General features: G+C 34.1%; 1 protein-coding gene across 3 annotated transcripts in view; it reads left to right on the forward strand.

Annotated features, from left to right (window-relative positions):
• ERCC6L2 (ERCC excision repair 6 like 2) overlaps nt 1-24,306 on the forward strand; it is a gene marked incomplete at its 3' end in the record, with an annotated part of 140,984 nt that overhangs the window by 18,818 nt on the left and 97,860 nt on the right. For all 3 annotated transcript variants that reach the window (XM_082843160.1, XM_082843161.1, XM_082843162.1), the window contains exon 3: nt 15,634-15,756. In XM_082843160.1, coding sequence (XP_082699286.1) covers nt 15,634-15,756 — 123 coding nt within the window. The remainder of the gene's footprint in view (nt 1-15,633; nt 15,757-24,306) is intronic.

The raw sequence follows: 24,306 nt of genomic DNA on the forward strand, positions 1-24,306 counted from the left end.
AATTTAAAGCAATTAGATATAGTTATGGTTCAACATACTTGAACTCCATGGTAACCACAAATTGAAAATGTATAATTCATAGAAACCAAAATGAAAGGAACTCAAGCATACTACAAAGGAATTCATCAACCCACAAAAGGAAAAACAAAAAAGAAATGAACAAAGAACTATGAAAACAACTGGAAAACAAGTATTAAATTGGCAATAAGTACATACCTATCAATAATTACTTTGTCAGTGGACTAAGTGCTCTGATCAAAAGACATGGAGTAGCAGAATGAATTAAAAAAAACAAGAACCTCCAATATGCTGCCTACAACAGACTCACTGCAGAGCAGAAGAGACAGACCCTGAAGGTGAGGGAATGGAAAGATATTTCATGCAAATGGAAGTGACAAGAAAGCAGGGGTAGCAATATTCATATCAGACAAAATAGACTTTAAAACAGAGGCCATGAAGAAAGGCAAAGAAGGGCATTGTATAATGATAAAGCAATCAATACAAAAAGAGGGTGTCACACTTGTTAACATATACACACCTAATATAGGAGCCCCTAAGTATATAAAACAAATACTAATAGACATAAAGGGAGAAATTGACAACAATAAAATAATAGAATTTAACATCCCACTGACATCAATGGACAGATCATCCAGACAGAAAATCAGTAAGGCCACAGAAGTCATAAATGACACAGTAAACCAGTTGGATGTAATTGATATCTAAAGGACACTACATTCCAAAAAACCCCCTCAAAAACCCCACAGTACACATTCTTTTCAGGGGTGCATGGAACATTCTCTAGGGTAGATTACATATAAGGTCACAAAATAAGCCTCAACAAATTTAACAGGATAGAAATTATTTCAGGCATTTTTCGTGACCACAGTGGTCTGAAACTAGAAATCAACCACAAAAAGAAAAACAGGAAAGTAATGAAAATGTGGAGACTAAACAACATGCTACCAAAAAACCAGTGGGTCAACGATGAAATCAGAAAATACCTTGAGATAAAAAGGATGAAAACACAACTTTATAAAATCTATTGGATGTGGCGAAAGCAGTTGTTAGAGGAAAGTTCATCACAACACAGGCCTTCCTCAAGAAACACTAAAAATTTCGAACAACCTAACTTACCACCTAAAAGAATTAGAAAAAGAAGAACAAACAAATCCAAAGTCTGCAGAAGGATGGAAATAATAAAAATCAGAGAGGAAATAAATAAAATAGCAATAAAGCACAATAGAAAAGGTTAATAAAACCAAGAGCTGGTTTTTTGAAAAGATAAACAAAATTGACAAGTCTCTAGCCAGGCTCACCAAGAAGAAAAGAAAGAGGCCCCAAATAAACAAAATAAGAAATGAAAGAGGAGAAATAGCAACCCATACTGCAGCAGTACAAAAAATCATGAGAGAATACTATGAACAGTTATATGCCAACAAATCAGGCAACCTAGAAGAAATGGACAAGTTTCTAGAAATAGCCTGCCAAAACTGAGTCCAGAAGAAACAGATAATCAGAACAGACTGATCACTAGAAGTGAAATAGAATCTATGATAATAAAAAAAATTCCCTGCAAACAGAAGTCCTGGATTGGATGGCTTCACTGGAAAATTCTACCAAATATGCAAGAACTTATACTTATCCTTCTCAAACTATTTCAAAAAACTGAAGAGGAGGAAACATTCCCAAATTCATTCTATGAAGCTACCATCACCCTGATACCAAAACCAAAGAGGCTACAAAAAGGAAAATTGTAGGCCAATATCTTTGATGAATATAGATGCAGAAATCCTCAACAAAACATTAGCAAACCAAATCCAACAATACCTAAATCCATAAATCCATAAATACATAAATCCAACAATACATAATCATACACCATGATCGAGTTAGATTCATTCTGGAGTCACAAGGATGTTTCAACACATGTGAATCAATCAGTGTGATACACCACATTAACAAAAGGAAACAAAAACCAGATGATCATCTCAATAGACAGAAAAAGGATTTGACAAAATTCAACATCCATTCATGATAAAAAAAAACTCAATAAAATGGGTATAGAGGGAACATATCTTAACATAATAAATACCATTTGCAACAAACACACAGCCAAAGTAATACTCAACTGTGAAAAGCTGAAAGCCTTCCCTTTAAATTCAGGAACAAGACAAGGATGCCCACTCTCACCACTTCTATGCAACATGGTACTGGAAGTCTTAGCCACAGCAGTCAGACCAGAAAAAGAAATAAAAGATCCAAATGGGAAGGGAAGAGGTAGAACTGTCACTGTTTGCAGATGACATGATACTCTATATAGAGAACCCAAAATTCTCCACCCAAAAACTATTAGAACTAATAAATGAACTCAGGAAGGTAGCAGGATACAAGATATACAGAAATCTGTTGTATTTCTTTACACTGATAATGAAATATCAGAAGAAGAATGTAAAAAAAAAAATTCCATTTAAAACTCACATTAAAAAAGAAAAAAAAAAAACCCTAGGAATAAACTTAACCAAAGAGGTGAAAGACCAATATGCCAGGGGTCCCTAACCCCCGGGCCATGGACTGTTATTGAGCTTTAGCCTGTTAGGAACCGAGCTGCACAGCAGGGGTTGAGCGGTGGGTGAGTGAGCGAAGTTTCATCTGCTGCTCCCCATTGCTCACATTACTGCCTGAACCATTGCTTGCATTAGCGCCTGAACCATTCCTCCCCCCCCACCACCTGTGGAAAAATTGTCTTCCATGAAACTAGTCCCTGGTGCCAAAAATGGGGACCACTGCTACACGCTGAAAACTATAAAACATTGGTAAAGGATATTGAAGATGATTCAAAGAAATGGAAAACTATCTCATGCTCTTGGATTGGAAGAAGTAATATTGTTAAAATGGCCATCCTTCCCAAAGCAATCTACAAATGTACTGCAATCCCTATCAAAATTCCTGTGACATTTTTCACAGAACTAGAACAAATAATCCTAAAATTTCTATAGAACCGCAAAAGACCCAGAATTGCCAAGGGAATCCTGAGGAAAAAGAGCAAAGCTGCAGGTATAACCTGTACAGACTGCAGACTATATTGCAAAGCCACAGAAATCAAAGGAGTGTGGTATTGGCACTAAAACAGACATATAGATCAATGGAACAGAATAGAGAGCCCAGAAATAAACCCATGCACCTGTGGTAAATTAATCTACGACAAAGGAGGCAAGAATATACAATGGAGGAAAGAGTCTCTTCAACAAGTGGTGTTGGGAAAGCTGGATAACTACATGAAAACAATGAAATTAGAATATTCTCTCACACCATATACAAAAATAAACTCGAAGTAGATCAACACCTAAGTACATGATCCCATAAAACTTGTAGAAGAGAACATAAGCAAAACATTCTCTGACATAAATCATAGCAATATTTTCTTAGGTCAGTCTCCCAATGCAAAAAATAAAAGCAAAAATAAACAAATGAGACCTAATCAAACTTAAAAGCTTAGCACAGCAAAGGGAACCATCAACAAAATTAAAAAACAACATACAGAATGGGAGAAAATATTTGCAAATGATGTGACCAAAAAGGGATTAAGATGCAAAATATACAAACATCTTGTACAACTCAATATCAAAAAAGCAAACAACCCAAGCAAAAAAATGGGCAGAATACCTAAATAGGCATTTTAACAAAGAAAACATACAGATGGCCAACAGGCACATGAAAAGATGCTCAACATTGCTAATTATTAGAGAAATGCAAATCAAAACTACAATGAGGTGCTCCCTCACACTGGTTAGAATGGCTATCATCAAAACGTCTACAAATAATAAATTTTGGAGAGGGTGCAGAGAAAAGAGAATCCTCCTACACTTGGTGGGAATGTAAATCAGTGTAGCCACTATGGAAAACAGTATGGAGTTTCCTTTAAAAATTGAAAATAGAGCTACAGTATGATCCAGCAATCCTACTCCTGGGCATATGTCTAGAAAAGATGAAAACACTAATTCAAAAAGATACATGCATCCCAGTGTTCATAGCAGCACTATTTGCAATACCCAAGATATGGAAATAACCCAAGTGCCCATTAACAGATGATTGGTTTAATAAGATGTGGTGTGTGTGTGTATACACACACACACAATGGAATATTACTCAGCGCCCCCAAAAGAATGTAGTATTGCCATTTGCAGCAACATGGGTGGACCTAGAGATCATTATGCTTAGTGAAGTAAGTCAAAAAGAAAAGGACAAATACTAATGATATTCTTATGTTCCACTTCTATGTGGAACATAGAAAATTATGTGTATACACACACACACACACAGACAACAGAAAAAGACTCACAGACGTAGAAAATAAACTTATGGTTACCAAAGTGGAGTGGGAGTGAGGAGGGACAAATTAGGAATATGGATTAACAGATACAAACTATTATATATAAAATAGATAAGCAACAAGGATTTACTGTATAGCACAGGGAATTATATTCAATATCTTATAATAAGCTATAATAGAGTATAATCTGAAAAAAAGTAACTGAATCACTATGCTGTACACTTGAAACTAAAAATATTGTAAATCAGCTATACTTAAGTAAAAAAAAAAAAGTAATTGTCCAGTGCTTAAAACTCAGTCATTTGTGGAACATTCTTTATGTCTCCTTTAATCTCAGTTCTGTGTAGTACATCAATCATTTTTCTCTCACCAATCTCTTGCTGAATTTTTCAGTAACTTTATTTTTATTCATCAGTTTTTTCTCAACAATGCTTCTTCAACTCTTCTCCATTACCTCCTCAGTCGCCCATGCCAACTCATGGATTTCAAACTGCTGGAGGATGGAAATAAGCCTTTCATCTAAACTTTTGCAGTGCCCAGGACAGTACCTGGCATGTAGTAGGTAATAAGTATATTAATATATTTTATTGAATGCATTAATTAAAGTTGAATTGAGTAATCATATCTTTCTGTGGTTATATATTTAATGACCCCTAACCTATGTGCCACGTTCTACGATATACATTTTCCATTAAACGTATGTTAATTAGGCATTATTCACGCATTTTATTGATGAAAAAGTTGAAATTTATGGCGACATTATAGAAATTGCACAGGGTCACATAGGTAGTATAATGTTGGTTGGTCAGACTCCAAAGTCTTTGCCATAGCTCCTACATTACACTGCCTTTTGTAATGTGGGTTCAGAATGCAGATTTTAAAGAATATTTTAAAACTCAGCAGAAGTTTTCACCATCCTTATTTATCATTATTTTACAATCTTTTAGATAACATAATTTACTGAAAATCTACTTTGTTTATTGTGATATGCAAGACTGTATTCAGGGCATAAAGCCTCCTTACCTCAGTGAAATGATGCTAACAAAAATAGCTCTTGTTGGGCTTCCCTGGTGACGCAGTGGTTGAGAGTCCTCCTGCCGATGCAGGGGACACGGGTTCGTGCCCCGGTCCGGAAGGATCCCACATGCCGCGGAGCGGCTAGGCCCGTGAGCCATGGCTGCTGAGCCTGCGCATCCGGAGCCTGTGCTCCGCAACGGGAGAGGCCACAATAGTGAGAGGCCCGCGTACCGCAAAAAGAAAAAAAAAAAAGCTCTTGTTTATTGAATCATTCTTATGTACTAGCTTGATATTTTACATATTTTTCCTCTTTTTCTCAAGAACTAAAATAATAGTGATTATATCATACATAAATGCATACTCATAAAACTGTAAGGTATAATTTTTTTATTGAGATGAAATTCACATAACATAAATTAACCATTTCAGTTTTTGCAATTCAGTGGCATTTAGTGCATTCACAGTGTTGTGCAACCCCCATCTCCCTCTGGTTTCACAACTTTTGCATCTCCACAGAACAATACCCCATATGCATTAAGTAATCAGTTTTCTTTTCCCCTTCCCACCATCCCTTGCCAACCACTAATTGATCTTCTGCATCTATAGATTTGCCTTTTCTGAATATTTCATATAAAGGAAATACAGTTGTGACTTTTTGTGTCTGGTGCTTTCATTTAGTGTAATGCTTTCAAGGCTCATCCAAGTTGTAGCATGTATCAGTACTTCATCCTTTTTATGGCTGAATAATATTCAATTGCATGTAAATACAACAATTTTGTTTACCCATTTATCCTTTGATGGACATTTGGGTTGTTTCTACGTTTTGGCTACTGTGTATAATGCAGTTACACACATTTGTGTATAAGTTTCTTTGTGGACATATGCTTTCATTTCCCTTGTATATATACCTAGGAGTGGAATTACTAGGTCATATGGTAATTCTATGTTTAATTTTTTGTGCAACTGCTAAACCATTTTCCACAATGGCTGCACCATATTACATTCCCACTAGCAATGTATGAGGTTTCATGTTTCTTCACATCCTTCTCAACACTGTTATTTTCTGTTTTCTTCATAGTAGCTATCCTAGTGCATATGAAGTGGTACCTCACTGTGGTTTTGATTTGCATTTCTGTAATGATCAATGGTGTTGAACAACTTTTCATGTGCTTTTTGGCCATTTTGTATATCTTCTTTGGAGAATTGTGTATTCATGTTGCTATAGATAGAATGTTTGCATCTCCCAAAAATTCGTTTGTTGAAACTCTAATCCCCAATGTGATGGTGTTTGGAGATGGGGCCTCTGGAAAGGCAATTAGGTCATGAGTGTGAAACCCTCATGATGGTGTTAGTGGCTTTGTAAGAAGAGTTACTAGGAAGTACCCCCTCAGTCTGCTTTCTGTCATCTGAGGATACAAGATGACTGCCATCTGCAAAACAGGAAGTGGGCTTTCACCAGACATCAGATCTACCAGCACATTGATTTTGAAATTCCTAGCCCCCAGAACTCTGAGAAATGAAAGTTTGTTATTTAAGCCATCCAGTCTATGGTAATTTGTTACAGCACTCCGAGTGACTAAGATACAAGTCCTTTGCCCATTTTTCAGTTGAGCTGGCTGTCCATATATGTATGAGTCTTGATTCTAGTCTTTTTATTGTGTCATTGTTCAGTTTTACTGTACTGAACACTCAATTTTTTTTTCTTGAATTTAACTTAATTTTTTTATACAGCAGGTTCTTTATTAGTTATCCATTTTATACATATTAGTGTATATATGTCAATCCAAATCTCCCAATTCATCGCACCACCACCACCACCCCCGCCACTTTCCCCTCTTGGTATCCATACGTTTATTCTCTACATCTGTGTTTCAGTTTCTGTCCTGCAAACCAGTTCATCTGTACCATTTTTCTAGGTTCCACATATATGCGTTAATATACGATATTTGTTTTTCTCTTTTTAACTTACTCCTCTCTGTATGACAGTCTCTAGATCCATCCACGTCTCTAATTTCATCCACGTCACCCAATTTCATTCTTTTTTATGGCTGAACAATATTCCATTGTGTATATATACCACATCTTCTTTATCCGTTCATCTGTCGATGGGCATTTAGGTTGCTTCCATTTCCTGGCTATTGTAAATAGTGCTGCAATGAACATTGGGGTGCATGTGTCTTTTTGAATTATGGTTTTCTCTGGATATATGCCCAGTAGTGAGATTGCTGGGTCATATGATTCTATTTTTAGATTTTTAAGGAACCTCCATACTGTTCTCCATAGTGGCTGTATCAATTTACATTTCCACCAACAGTGCAAGAGGGTTCCCTTTTCTCCAGGCCCTCTCCAGCATGTTGTTTGCAGATTTTCAGATGATACCCAATCTAACTGGTGTGAGATGACACCTCATTTTAGTTTTCATTTACATTTCTCTAATAATTAGTGATGTGGAGCAGCTTTTCATGTGCTTCTTGGCCATCTGTATGTCTTCTTTGGAGAAATGTCTATTTAGGTCTTCTGCCCAGTTTTGGATTGGGTTGTTTGTTTTTTTAATATTGAGCTGCATGAGCTGCATGAGCCGTTTATATATTTTGAAGATTAATCCTTTGTCCATTAATACCTTTGCAAATACTTTCTCTTTTCGTCTGGATTGTAGTGTCCTTTGCTGGCAAAAACTTTTAACTTTCATTAGGTCCCATTTGTTTATTTTTCTTTTTATTTACATTATTCTAGGAGGTGGATCAAAAAAGATCTTGCTGTAATTTATGTCAAAGAGTGTTCTTCCTATACTTTCCTCTAAGAGTTTTATAGTGTCTGGTCTTACATTTAGGTCACTAATCCATCTTGATTTTATTTTTGTGTATGGTGTTAGGGAGTGTTCCAATTTCATTATTTTACATGTAGCTGTCCAGTTCTCCCAGCATCACTTATTGAAGTGACTGTCTTTTCTCCACTGTATATCCTTGCCTCCTTTGTCATAGATTAGTTAGATTAGTTGACCATACCTGCATGGGTTTATCTCTGGGCTTTCTATCCTGTTCCATTGATCTGCATTTCTGTTTTTGTGCCAGTACCATATTGTCTTGATTACTGTAGTTTTGTACTATAGTCTAAAGTCAGGGAGTCTGATTCCTCCAGCTCTGTTTTTTTCCCTCAAGACTGCTTTGGCTATTTGGGGTCTTTTGTGTCTCCATACAAATTTTAAGATTCTTTTTCTTCCAGTTCTGTTAAAAAAGCCTTTGGTAATTTGATAGGGATTGCATTGAATCTGTAGATTGCTTTGGGTATTATAGTCATTTTCACAATATTCATTCTTCCAATCCAAAAACATATTTCTCTATCTGTTTGTATCATCTTCACTTTCTTTCATCAGTGTCTTGTAGTTTTCTGCATACAGGTCTTTTGTCTCCCTAGGTAGATTTATCCCTAGGTATTTTACTCTTTATGTTGCAATGGTAAATGGGAGTGTTTGTTTAATTTCTCTTTCAGATTTTTCATCATTAGTGTATAGGAATGCAAGAGACTTCTGTGCATTAATTTTCTATCCTGCATCTTTACCAAATTCATTGATTAGCTCTAGTAGTTTTCTGGTGGCATCTTTAGGATTCTCTATGTATAGTATTATGTCATCTGCAAACAGTGACAGTTTTACTTGCTATTTTCCAATTTGTATTCCTTTTATTTCTTTTTCTTCTCTGATTGCTGTGGCTACAACTTCCAAAACTCTGGTGAATAATAGTGGTGAGGGTGGACATCCTTGTCTTGTTCCTGATCTTAGAGGAAATGCTTTTAGTTTTTCACCATTGAGGATGATGTTTGCTGTGGGTTTGTCATATACTGCCTTTATTATGTTGAGGTAGGTTCCCTCTGTGCCCACTTTCTGGAGAGTTTTTATCATAAATGGGTGCTGAATTTTGTGAAAAGCTCTTTTTGCATTTATTGAGATGATCATATGGTTTTTCTCCTTCAGTTTGTAAATATGGTGTATCATATTGATTGATTTGCGTATATTGAAGAATTCTTGCGTCCCTGGGATAAACCCCACTTGATCATGGTATATGATCCTTTTAATGTGCTGTTGGATTCTGTTTGCTAGTATTTTGTTCAGGATTTTTGCATCTCAGTTCATCAGTGATATTGGCCTGTAGTTTTCTTTCTTTGTGACATCTTTGTCTGGTTTTGGTGTCAGGGTGATGGTGGCCTCGTAGAATGAGTTTGTGAGTGTTCTTCCTTGTGCTATATTTTGGAAGAGTTTCAGAAGGATTGGGCTTAGCTCGTCTCTAAATGTTTGATAGAATTCGCCTGTGAAGCCATCTTGTCCTGGGCTTTTGTTTGTTGGAAGATTTTTTTTTTTTTTTTTTTTTTGCGATACTGTGGGCCTCTCACTGTTGTGGCCTCTCCCGTTGTGGAGCACAGGCTCCGGACATGCAGGCCCAGTGGCCATGACTCACGGGCCTGGCTGCTCCATGGCATGTGGGATCCTCCCGGACTGGGGCATGAACCTGTGTCCCCTGCATCGGCAGGTGGACTCTCAACCACTGTGCCACCAGGGAAGCCCTGTTGGAAGATTTTTAATCACAGTTTCCATTTCAGTATTTGTCATTGGTCTGTTCAGATTTTCTATTTCTTCCTGGTTCAGTCTCGGAAGGTTGTGCATTTTAAGAATTTGTCCATTTCTTCCAGGTTGTCCATTTTATTGGCATATAGTTGCTTGTAGTAATCTCTCATGATCCTTTGTATTTTTGCAGTGTCAGTTGTTACTTTTCCTGTTTCATTTCTAATTCTATTGATTTGAGTCTTCTCCGTTTTTTTCTTGATGAGTCTGGCTAGTGTTTTATCAATTTTGTTTATTTTCTCAAAGAACCAGCTTTTAGTTTTATTGATCTTTGCTATCGTTTCCTTCATTTCTTTTTCATTTATTCCTGATATGATCTTTATGATTTCCTTCCTTCTGCTAACTTTGGGGTTTTTTTTGTTCTCCTCTCTCTGATTGCTTTAGGTGTAAGCTTAGGTTGTTTATTTGAGTTGTTTCTTTTTTCTTAAGGTAGGATTGTATTGCCATAGACTTCCCTCTTAGAACTGCTTTTGCTGCATCCCATAAGCTTTGGTTCACCTTGTTTTCATTGTCATTTGTTTCTAGGTATTTTTTGATTTCCTCCTTGATTTCTTCAGTGATCGCTTGGTTATTAAGTAGTGTATTGTTTAGCCTCCATGTGTTTGTATTTTTTACAGTTTTTTTACTGTAATTGATATCCAGTCTCATAGCCTTGTGGTCCGAAAAGACACTTGATACGATTTCAGTTTTCTTAAATATATCAAGGCTCGATTTGTGACCCAAGATATGGTCTGTCCTGGAGAATATTCCATGAAAACTTTAGAACATCATGTATTCTGTTGTTTTTGGATGGAATGTCCTATAAATATCATTGACTCCATCTTGTTTAATGTATCATTTAAAGCTTCTGTCTCCTTATTTTCATTTTGGATGATCTGCTCATTGATGAAAGTGGGGTATTAAAATCCCCTACTATGATTGTGTTACTGTTGATTTCCCATTTTATGGTTGTTACTATTTGCCTTATGTATTGAGGTGCTCCTATTTTGGGTGCATAAATGTTTACAATTGTTATATCTTCTTTCTGGATTGATCTCTTAATCATTATGTAGTGTCCTTCTTTGTCTCTTGTAATAGTCTTTGTTTTAAAGTCTATTTTGTCTGATATAAGAATTGCTACTCCAGCCTCTTTTGATTTCCATTTGCATGGGATATCTTTTTCCGTCCCCTCACTTTCAGTCTATGTGTCACTAGGTCTGAAGTGGGTCGCTTTTAGACAGCATATATACTGGTATTTTTTTGTATCCATTCAGCCAGTCTATGTCTTTTGGTTGGAGCATTTAAGCCATTTACATTTAAGGTAATTATCGATATGTATGTTCTTATTACCATTTTCTTAATTGTTTTGGGTTTGTTATTGTTGGTCTTTTCCTTCTCATGTGTTTCCTGCCTAGAGAAGTTCCTTTAGCATTTGTTGAAAGGCTGGTTTAGTTGTGCTGAATTCTCTTAGCTTTTGCTTGTCTGTAAAGGTTTTAGTTTCTCCGTTAAATCTGAATGAGATCCTTGCTCAGTAGAGTAATGTTGGTTGTAGATTTTTCCCTGTCATCACTTTTTTCTTCCATTTTCAATATTAAAATGGCTACACAAAAATTCACCAATTTTGATATGTTTTTTAAATGCACACTGATATGACAGCTGTCACATACAATCTAACAAAATTGTTTTGAATGAAGTTAAAAGACAGCTAAGTGCTACTAGAACCATCTTATGGAAAAAACATAGCAAACCTTTTTACCAAACCAATAGACTGTCCTATTTTAATTTATTTTTATTTTAAGGAAGCTAAGAGTTAGGAAAGCTAAGTGTAATACCTAAGATACTAGTTATCTAAATTTTGAAGGTTAAACCAACATTACATTTCCAGAGTCAACCAAACTTGGTGTTAGTATATATTTCTTTTTTACATTTCTATGTTCCATTTGCTAATATTTTAAGAGTTTGCTTCTATGTGAGTGTGAGAAATTGGCCTGTAAATTTCCCATATTTTTGTTAGATCCTTATCAAGGTTATGTTGAACTCATAAAATGAGTTGAGAACATTTCTCCCTTTTTCTAAAATCTGGAGGAGTTTGTCTAAGACTGCCATTATAGCTTTCTTTAGCATTGGTAGACTTTATTTGGCTATTTGACCCTTAGTTTTCTTTGTAGAAGGTTTGTAATTATGTATTTAGATTTCTATAATAGTTATTTGAATATGTAAAATTTCCATTTCTTCTTGTTTCAGTGTTGATAAGTTCTATTTTTCCATTTCACCTAAAATTTCACAGTTATTGGCATAACAATGTTTATTATGTCTTATACATATTTTTTTGTGTGTTCTCTTAGTTTCTCTTTTTTTTTTAATCAATTTTCTAGGGGTCATCACTTTTAAAAATCTTTTAACAGAAGGATCATTTGGCTTTGTCAATCTTTTTTATTTTATGCTTTTTCATGCTTTATAATTCTATTTTTGTGTGTTAAGTTTTCTGTTATTTTTATATATTTTTCAGATAGATTCTTAAATATTTTATTAGCTGGTTCTCTTCTGTCCTAATATATATGCATTTAAGTTCATAAAGCATGGCTTTAAGTGTATTCCACAAATTTAATATGTAATTATTACTCATTAGTATTCAACTTAAATATTTTCTAATCTCCACTGTGAGTTCTACTTTGAAATATATTCCTTACTTTCCAAATATTTGGGGATTTTCTGTTTATATTTTTTGTTATTTCTGATTTCTTGCACTGTGACCAAAGAACATATTCTGTATGATTTTTGTCTGTTGGATGTATTAAGATTTGCTCTATGACTTTCATGTCAAATTTGGTAAATATTTTATGTGTACTTTAAGTGAAACTATGTTTTGCTGTAGTTTACGGTGGTCTATTAAATGTTTATTAGATAAAGTTTGCTTACCATTTTATTCAAATATTCTATATCTTTACTGATTTCTTTGTTTTTTTCTTACTAAGTTATTTCAAAATCTACCATTGTGCTTATCAATTTGACTACTTTTGTTTCAGTAAATGTTTCTTCTTTAGTAATTTACACTTCGTATAACTTCCAAATGAATTAATCAGTATCAAGTGTGCCTCTTTAATATAGTAATGCTTTTTGCCTCAGTATTATATTAATATAGCTATATCAACTTTCGTTGGGTTTTTGTTTGAATGGTCTTTCTCTATCTCTTGTTGTAGATGTTTTTTGTGTAAGTGGCACACATATTGTGAACAGAACCTCCATACTGTTCTCCATAGTGTCTGTACCAACTTACATTCCCACCAACAGCGTAGGAGGGTTCCTTTTTCTCCACACCCTCTCTAGCATTTATTATTTATAGACTTTTTGATGATGGCCATTCTGACTGGAGTGAGGTGATACCTCGTTGTAGTTTTGATTTGCATTTCTCTAATAATTAGTGATGTTGAGCATTTTTTTCATGTTCCTTTTGGCCATCTTTATGTCTTCTTCGGAGAAATGTCTATTTAGATCTTCTCCCCATTTTTTGGTTGAGTTGTTTGTTTTATTGATGTTGAGTTGTATGAGCTATTTGTATATTTTGGAAATTAATCCCTTATCAGTCACATCATTTGCAAATATTTTCTCCCATTATGTAGGTTGTCTTTTGTTTTGTTTATGGTTTCCTTTGCTGTGGAAAAAGTTTTCAATTTAATTAGGCCCCAGTTTATTTTTATTTCCATTACTCTAGGAGACGGATCCAAAAAGATATTGCTGCGTTTTATGTCAGAGTGTTCTGCCTGTGTTTTTCTTTAGGAGTTTTTTACATTTAGGCAGTGACAGATTCAATGCAATCCCTATCAAATTACCCATGGCATTTTTCACAGAAGTAGAGCAAAAAATTTTAAAATTTGTATGGAAACACAAAAGACTCCCGATAGACAAAGTAATCTTGAGAAAGAAAAAACAGAGTTGGGGGAATCAGGCTCCCTGACTTCAGACTGTTCTATAAAGCTTCAATAATCAAAGGCATATGATACTGGCACAAAAAGTGGAACAGGATAGAAAATCCAGAAATAAACCCATGCGCCTGTGGTCAATTAATCTATGGCAAAGGAGGCAAGAATATACTGTGGAGAAAAGACAATCTCTTTAATTAGTGGCACTGGGAAAACTGGACAGCTACATGTAAAGAATGAAATTAGAAGATTCTCTAACACCATATACAAAAAATAAAGTCAAAATGGATTAAAGACCTAAATAAAAATATCACTCCGTTGTATAGTGTCTCCACTGTTTTTGCTGCAAGATCAGCTATTTGTCTAATTGTTGCTTAATAGATAATCTGTTTTTTCCTCTGACCACTTTTAATATATTTCTGTCTCAAATTTTGAGCAGTTTTTTCCCTGCAGGAACTACTTGTGGATTTTTTTTTTTTTGGCTTCATGTTCTTAGTCGACATGGAATATGTGGCTTTTTAAAAAAATTATTTAATCTATTTTTGGCTGTGCTGGGTCTTCTTTGCTGTGTATGGGCTTTCTCTAGCTGCAGCAAGTGAGGGCTACTCTTCGTTGCAGTACGCGGGCTACTCATTGCAGTGGCTTCTCTTGTTGTGGAGCATGGGCTCTAGAGCGCAGGCTCAGTAGTTGTGGTGCGTGGGCTCAGTAGCTCCGTGGCATGTGGGATCTTCCTGGACCAGGGGTTGAACCCTTGTTCCCTGCATTGGCAGATGGATTCTTAACCTCTGTGTATGGCTTGATTTTTGAAATCAGTTTTTGAAAGCTTTCAGCCCTTATCTCTTCAAATACTTCTGCACCATTCTTTTTTTCTATCATTTGAGATTCACATTGTAGGATCTACACCATGTTGAAAACACTATTTTTTTTATAGTTTTTCTAATTCTCTCATATTTTTTCTTTAGATTTTAATATTTGTATAACTTATTTTTCTAAAGTAATGATCAGTTATTTTCCCCCATATATATGTATACCTCATATATTTTCCCCTTAATATTTAAAACAACTCTTCCAGTATTATATTTGGTATTTTCATATAAGTTTAGTTATTCAAAGAGATTAACTTAGTTGCCCAAGTTCACATATCTGCCAAGCAACTTAGGTTGAAATTTGAACCAAGGTCTAGTTTAAATATCTCTTGCTTTTCATTGTATGAAGTTACATTTCCTTTTTTCCTATGTCTTTTTGTCTTTCTCATTTGATATTTGGAGAATAGCTGTTATTCAGAATGGTGTGTATAATGATGAATTGCCTTAGTTTATCTTAAAATAACATTCTGTCATTCCACCTATATGTATTGGATACAGAAAAATGCACAAATTTTTGAGCCAAGTATTACCCCTTTAATGAGTTTATTTTCTACAAGGAAAAAGGAATGTACACAGTTTATTATAATAGAGAATATGATATCTCAACTGATGAGATCAAGAAAGAATTCATTGAGTGAGTAGAACTTATCATGGAAGAGATGGCAATGTGAGAATTTTTATTTTAATTTTTTTTTTATTGCATTCAAGGGTAACTTTTATATTATAGATTTGTTTGTTAATACAAATAAAGAAAACCAATACTAGTGGTTCATATTGTGTTTCCTCCCAGCAAATCTATTTGTACATACTCAAATTGTCACTTACTGAGTATTCAGGTAAACAGTAAAATTTTGTCCATCACGATACACAGTGATTGAAAAAATTGGATTTTTTTCTCCGTAGGTTATTTCATTTTTGGCTGCAGTTTTGGGTAAAAAGGGAACTCGTGAAGATATTGAAAATAATATGCCAGAGTTTTTACTAAGAAGTATGAAAAAGGAACCCCTTTCTTCTACAGCAAAAAAGGTAAGATATCTAGAATGTACAGTTCATGAAGCTGGTATTGCAAAAGTGTCTGGAAACTTTTAAACATTATACATTATAGTATAAATTTAAAACATAAGGATTTAAAGACATTATTTAAACATTTCTTTCATAGACCTAATTTCTGAAGGATTATCAGTTTTGTCCTCAAGTTAGATATGATTGACTGAAAATAGCAAAATGTAATTTCAGTTTGAATTTTGGGGGTGGGTTGGGGCTTTCAATCTTTTGCTTGGCAAGATTTACATGACTTAATTTGATTAATTTGTTAAATTTCCATGAATGTGTATGTAAAGTTAATTGAAGTCCATTGTATTGTTTTTTATCTATGTGAGAATGAAATACAGACAGTAGTAGATATTGCTAACACAGGTGCCTCAATGATAAAGTTGCATAGCAGAATAATTACCTCCTGAATATATGAAACAAATCCATCCTATACAAGGAACATCAAAGTTGGAATCAGAAAGGCTAAGGTCTAGGCTTGTCACTGTCTCTGCCCATGTGACTGTTAATGCTATTCATATCCATTCTTCAGCTTTCTCCTTTGTAAATGTGTGTTTATAAATATCTTATACATAATTCTTATAAAAAATAAAAGATTTCTAAAAAAAATGAAATGCAAAAAAGAAAGGTGTACTATAGGTATGTGTCTGACTTTTATATTGTCCTCAGCATCCAGGAAACTGGATAGAAATAAAGTTTAACTGATTTCGTGAAATCCTTACCATATTATGGTGATGATCCACTTTCTGCACGTTTTTAAACAGTGTCTTTTACATATTTCTTATATATAAGATTGCTGAGAAGTCCAAGTTTACTCTTGTCTATGATTAAGGGCATTTCAGTGTAAAATTTTGAGAAGTATTGGCTTAAGTTATTAAAAAATCTTATTACTTTAAATTTCCTATTATTTTCAATAGCATAGGTACATTCTTTTTTTTTTTTTTTTTTTTTTGCGGTTCGCGGGCCTCTCACTGTTGTGGCCTCTCCCGTTGCGGAGCACAGGCTCCGGACGCGCAGCCATGGCTCACGGGCCCAGCCGCTCCGTGGCATGTGGGATCCTCCCAGACCAGGGCACAAACCTGCGTCCCCTGCATTGGCAGGTGGACTCCCAACCACTGCGCCACCAGGGAAGCCCTAGGTCCATTCTTAGTGTCAATTTAAATTTGATCCTAAAGAAGCATTATAATTGTTAATGTGTTTTATGTTTTCAAGAGTTCAAGTACTGTTTTTAGCTTTGTTTTCAGATTGATTTGAATGTGTTGAACCATCCTTGCATCCCTGGAATAAATCTCACTTGACGATGGTGTATGATCCTTTTAATGTATTGTTGAATTCAATTTGCTAGTATTTCACTGAGGATTTATGTTTATCAGGGATATTAGCCTGTAATTTTCCTTTCTTGTGGTGTTCTTGTCCGGTTTTGGTATCAGGGTAATGCTGGCCTTGTAAATGTTTGGAAGTATCACCTCCTCTTCTATGTTTTTTGGAAGAATGTGGGAAGAATTGGTGTTAATTTGGTAGAATTTACCAGTGAAGGTGTCTGGTCCTAGATTTTTGTTTGTTTGGAGGTTTTTGGTTAATGATTGACTCTCCTTACTAGTAATTGTTCCGTTCCGATTTTCTGTTTCTTCATGATTCAGTCTTGGTAGGTTGTCTGCTTATAGTAATTTGTCCATTTCTTCTAGTTTATCTAATTTGGTGGTGTATAATAGTGCAGAGTAATTTCATATGATCCTTTGTATTTCTGTGTTATTATTTGTAATGTCTCCTGTTTCATTTCTAATTATATTTATTTGAGCCTTCTCTCTTTTTCTTAGTCTAGTTAAGGGTGTCAGTTTTGTTTATCTTTTCAAAAAACAGGCCTTAGTTTTATTAATTTTTTCTATTATCTCTCTAGTCTCTATTTCATTTATCCTCTCTGATCTTTGTTGTTTCTTTCCTTCTAACTTTGGGCTTAATTTGTTCTTCTTTTTCTAGATTCTTAAGGTATAAAGTTGGGTTGTATATATGACTTTTTTTTTTTAAATATAGGCATTTATCACTATATACTTCCCTCTTAGAACTCCTTTTGCTGTGTCCCATAAGTTTTGGTATGTTGTGTTTCAGTTTTCATTTGTCTTAAGGTATTTTTTGATTTCGTTTTTGATTTCTTCTTTGACCCATTGGCTGTTGAGGAGCATATTATTTAATCTCGACATATTTGTGGATTTTTTAGTTTTCCCCTTTGATTGATACCATACCATTATGTGATAAGATATTTGATATGATTTCAGTCTTCTTAAGTTTATTAAGACTTGTCTTGTCTCCTAACATTTTATCTGTCCTGCAGAATGTTCCATATGTGCTTGAGAAGAATATGTATTCTGCTCCTGTTGAATGTTCTGTATGTGTCACTAGGTCCATCTGATGCAATGTGTAGTTTAAGTTCAATGTTTCTTTATTGATTTTCTGTCTGAGTGATCCATTGTTGACAGTGGAGTATTGAAGTTCCCTATTATTTTATTGTCATTTTTTTCCTCTTCACATCTGTTAATATTTCCTTTATATACGTAGGTGTTCTGATATTGGGTATATAAATATTTACAGCTGTTACATCCTCTTGATGAACTGACCCTTTTATCATGATCTAATGACCTTCTTTGTCTCTAAGAATAGCTATCCCCACTTTCTTTTGGTTTCCATTTGCATGGAATGTCATTTTCCATCCACTCACCTTAAGTTTATATGTGTCTTTAAAGCTGAAGTGAATTTTGTTGGTAATATGTGTTTGGGTCTTTTTTTAAAAAATCCATTCAACCACTTTATGTCTTTTGATTGGAGAATTTAATCTATTTACATTTAATGTTCCATTCGGTTCCATGACCCAGTCCTTCCAACTGCCTGTTCTTCATTGAGTTTTTTTGTTGTTGTTTTATTTTGTTGGTTGTTGTCATATTTAAGTTTCTTCTAGGAAAACTCACTTTGTGGGTTTTCTTTTTTTTGTTTTTTTTGGAAGTTTTCTCTTATGTAGGTAAAGGATGGATTCCTCAGGTCTTCAAGTATATCAGTTCTCATCTGTTTTTGTAGTGTTCTGATCATCCGGTAGTGCCCTTCCAGGCATTTTACTGCTATTATGGATTTATTTTTATATTTGTCCTTTTGTTTCATTGGCATCAATAAATGCATGTGTTTAGTTAATCATTTGAACTGGAATTCTATAAAGAATGTTTTTAATGAGATTACCAGTGACGTCCTACAGTATTCCCCAGAAGCAAATCCAAACAAAACTTATAATTTTGTGTGATGAAATTTACAAAAGATAAATTTGTCTTGATCCATTTAAAACCTCAGTGCATTTTTAAAAGATAGTCTATTGGACTTCCCTGGTGGCACAGTGGTTGAGAAACTGCCTGCCAATGCAGGGGACATGGGTTCGAGCCCTAGTCTGGGAAGATCCCACATGCCGCGGAGCAACTGGGCCCGTGAGCCACAATTACTGAGCCTGTGCGTCTGGAGCCTGTGCTCCGCAACAAGAGAGGCCGCGATAGTGAGAGGCCCATGCACCGTGATGAAGAGTGGCCCCTCCTTGCCACAGCTAGAGAAAGCCCTCACACAGAAACGAAGACCCAACACAGTCATAAATAAATAAATTTAAAAGATAGTCTATTAAATAGCTAGAAGAGAAATAAATTTCATTATATTTATTATGCTAATGCCAAAATTGCAATGGAATATTGAAAAATTAATGTTCGAACTACTTGAAAAAAATCCTTTTAATGAATTTAAATGTTATCAATTAAGGAGTGATGGGTTTGAGGTATGTATGTGTGATACACGATGCATCTTATATATATTTTTAACCTTTTCAAGTGTGAATAAATCATCTAAGAATGTGTGAAATAGATGTTTTGTGCCAAGAATAAATTCCTAAAGGAAAAGATACAAACTATACATTTCAAATATTCTTGGAATGATTCTTTAGATTTAGGCTGTTAAGATTGGAATTCAGTCTTTATGAAAATGAATCAAAGTAAATTCTTTTAAAAATACTACTATCTTGTATGATAAAACTTTAAAGATTCTGTGTAAAATTCATAATCAGTATTAATGCAGAGAGGGAGGATTTTTCTAGCAGTCATAATACCAGCATCAGACACAATTTCAATGGTGATTAAACAAAAAATTTTCCAGTATTTTATTTACTGTACACTATTTCTTTAGTTTATTATCTTGCAAATGATGCTACTTGTTTGATTTTTCGCTACTGAGTTTTTCATATATTTTCGATATTAACTCCTTGTTATATACATGGTCTGCAAATATTTTCTCCCATTTAGTAGATTTCCTTTTCATTTTGTTGATGGTTTTCTTTGTTGTACAGAAGCTTTTTAGCTTGATGTAGTCCTACCTTTTGGTTTTTGCTTTTGTTGCCTTTGCCTTTGGTGTCAAATCAAAAAAATCATTGTCAAGATGTAAAGGAGCTTACTGCATATGTTTTCTTCTAGGAGTTTTATGGTTTCAGGTCTTAATTTCAAGTCTTTAATCCATTTTGAGTTCATTTTTGTGTATGGTATAAGACAGTGACCCAGTTTCATTCTTTTGCATGTGGTTATCCAGTTTTTCCAGCACCATTTATTGATATCTTGACAATATTTATTCTTCCATGAGCATTGATTATCTTACTATTTATTTGTGACATTTAAAATTTTTTTCATCAGTGTCTCATAGTTTTCAGTATACAGGTTTTTTATTTCTTTGTTTAAATTTATTTCTAGTTATTTTATCCTTTTTGATACAATTGTAAATGAGATTGTTTGCTTAATTTCTCTTTCTAATAGTTGTTAGTGTGTAAAAATAAAACGGATTTTTGTATTGATTTTGTATCCTGTAACTTTACTCAATTTCTTTATTAATTCTAACAGTTTTCTGGTGGAATGTTTAGGGTTTTCCGTGTATTTCTATGTCTTTGGCAAATAGTGACAGTTTTACTTCCTTTCAAATTTGGATTTTTTTTCCCCCTCTGGTTAGGATTTTCAGTACTATGGGAATAAAAGTGGTGAAAGTGTGCATCTTTGTCTTGTTCCTTGTCTTACAGGAAAAGTTTTCAGCTCTCACTATTGAGTATGATGTTAACTGTGTGCTGGTCGTATATGGCCTTTATTATGTTGAGGTATGTTGTCTCTGTACCCAATTTGTTGAGTTTTTATCATAAATTGATGTTGAATTTCCTCAAATGCTTTTTCTGCTCTATTGAGATGACCGTATGGTTTTTATTCTTCATTTTGTTAATGTGGTGTATAATGCAGTTGATTTGCATATGTTGAATCGTCCTTGCATCTATGGAATAAATCTCACTTGATCATAATTTATGATCATTTTTGATGTATTGTTGGATTCATTTTGCTAATATTTCATTGAGGATTTTTATATTTATGTTCATCAGGGATATAGCCTATAATTTTCCTTTCTTGTGGTATCCTTGTCTGGTTTTGGTATTGGGCCTCATAAAATAAGTTTGGAAGCATCCCCTACTCTTCTGTTTTTTCAGAAAGTTTGAGAAGGATTGGTATTAATTCTTCTTTGAATGTTTGATAGATTTTACCAGTGAAGCTGTCTGGTCCTGAACTTTTGTTTATTTGGAGGTTTTTGGTTACTTATTCAATTTCCTTACTAGGAACTGTTCTGTTCAGATTTTCTATTTCTTCATGATTCAGTCTTGGTACATTGTATGTTTCTAAGAATATATCCCTTTCTTCTAGTTTTCCAATTTGTTGGCATAAAATTGTTAGTAGTAGTCTCTTATGATCCTTTTTATATCTGTGGTATCAACTGTAAGTTCTCCTCTTTTATTTCTGATTTTATTTGAGCCCTCTATCTTTATTTCTGTTATGTCTAGCTAAAGGTTTGCCAATTTTGTGTGTGTTGTCAGAGAATCAGCTCTTAGTTTCATTAACCTTGTCTGTCATCTTTTTAGTCTCTATTTTGTTTATTTCCACTCTGATCTTTATTATTTTCCTCCTTCTACTAACTTTAGGCTTCATTTTCTAGTTTGTGTTTTTCTAGTTCCTTGAGGTGTAAGTTTGGTTGTGTATTTGAGAATATTTTTGTTTCTTGAGGTAGTCATTTATCACTATGAACTTTCCTCATAGAACTGCTTTTGCTGCAGTTTTGGTACATTATATTTCCATTTTCATTTGTCTTAAGGTAATTTTTGATTCCTCCTTTGATTTCTTCTTTGACTCATTGGTTGTTCAGTAGCATGTTGTTTAATATACACAAATTTGTGAATTTTCCAGTTTTTGTCTTGTAATTGATTTCTAGTTTTATACCACTGTCATCAGGAAAGATGCTTGATATGATTTCAACCTTCATAAATATATTGACTTTTTTTGTGGTTTAACATATGGTCTATCCTGGAGAATGTCGCATGTGAACTTAAGAATACATTCTGCTGCTTTTGGAATCATTTGTATATAAGTTATAAGTCAATCTGGTCTAAGTTATTTAAGGTGCCACATATATTTTTAAATTTGACTTTCTTAATTCTTTGATATTCTTGTTAGTTAATTTACTGTTCATTTATTTGCTTTACTTACGTTTTCTGAAAATATAATTTTACTTGTCATTTCCATTCTCATGTTTTATTTACTTTTGTTTAATTAGAAGAGATGATATTTATTGTTTTGCTCTCCATTGATCTAAGTGATATTGGTCTATAATTTTCTACTTTGTTAGACTGTTTATCAAGTTTTGGTATTACTATTATGCTGCTTTTCTAAAAGGGATTTGCAGAGGCTCCTAGAGTGGATTCTCAACTTAAATTTCCATATATTAAATAGCCATAATATATCAAAGGAAAAGTTATCAATTATGCACAGTTAGGATGTAAATTAATTAGATTTGGCATTTTTGAAAGAATTAAGATTGTAGAGTTAATTACAGGGAATATGCTTTAGAGTTTTGAGTTAAATAGCAAAAATTCCAATTTTATGGTCTGTAAGTTCTCTCAATATAGGTACATTTTATTTTTCAGCTTGATATCACACTTCCTCCAATGTGAAATTTTTACTTTGGCTCTGGTGGTCTGTCATTGTCCTCTGCATAGACAGTGCTATTCCTACCTTGCCACTGACACATGCTTTTATTCATTATTTCATTTATCAACTGAACACCTTTGTTTTCTAAGCACAGCACAAAGTACCATAGTTACAGTGGCAAATAAGAATGTTATGCATCTCAAGGTCATAGACTTTCTGATTTAAGGTGCTAACATGATATATCATTGTTGGTTAAGAGCTTTGGAGTTACACAGACATGGGTTCAAATACTTACTTTTCCACTTTATAGCATTATGACCTTGGGCATATTATTTAACACATCTATACTTTAGTTTTCTCATCTCTAAGAAGGAAATAATAAGTATTTTTACTTTATAGCATTTTTATGTGAAGTCCTTGGGTTAATGTCTGTTACATGGCATAACTCAGTTCTCTTACCTCTTTTAGTATTAAAATGAGTTATTGATCCCTTTGATTTACCTTTTACAACTTTGAAGACCAATAATGTCTATAAGGAATGTCTTAATTTTTAAACAACTTCTGGAATCTTAGGGCCGATTCTAGGAATCTTTAGGTTCATTGGCACCTTTTTTTTTTTTTTTATGTTTGGGATTTTTATTTATTTATTTATTTTAGCACCTTTGTTGGAGTATAATTGCTTTACAATGGTGTGTTAGTTTCTGCTGTACAACAAAGTGTAGATTCGTTGACACCTTTGATGAATGACCCCTCGAGTGGAAAACTGCTCAAAGTGCTCAGATGGAGTTTGGATAACATTTTCATCTTATGATATTAAAAAGTAAAAAGGTTGGGGGGTTGGGCAGAGACAATAACTGGGCTTATTACTTGGAGCCCAAACTTTTTATTTGAAGGTAGTAGGAGAAAAATGGAATTCGTAGGATAAATTCCGAGCCAGAAGATGAAACTATTTGAGATGAATCATGTATGACAAAAAAGTACTTATATATGCTTGATGCTGGGGTAGAAAAAAGGAACTCTCACATTTAGTAGGTTAATCTTCTCTTCTTTTTCTTTTTCCTGTTTCTAAAACAAAGTCACAGATATGACATCTTACAGCTGACAAATGGCCCAGCTGAAATGTTTCATAGAAGAGAGTGTAGGATTTAGAGTAGTATTGTATTATTTTTTTGTTTGTTATTTTATTTTTTTGTTTGTATGTATGTATAATTGGCTCATCTTTATCAAGTAGGACAAGTATAAAACTGCAGAAAAGAAACTTACTTAAAACCCTATTAAAGATAATAGCTTAGGAATAGTGGTAACAGTAAGAGATAAAAACATTAAAAATTAAAATGGCTGATGACAACAGGATTTGGGATTAGTACAGGAAATGTTGGTGAAACCCCAAAACATTTATTTCAAGATTAAACAGAAATATTGTTAATCTTAATGGGTTAAGACAGAAGTCCCACTTACATGAGTTAAGAGAGAACAGGAGGAGAGTAAGCAAGTATTGATAACTCCTGAG

This window comes from Leucopleurus acutus (assembly GCF_964270905.1).
Source record: "Leucopleurus acutus genome assembly, chromosome: 7".
Taxonomy (NCBI): domain Eukaryota; kingdom Metazoa; phylum Chordata; class Mammalia; order Artiodactyla; family Delphinidae; genus Leucopleurus; species Leucopleurus acutus.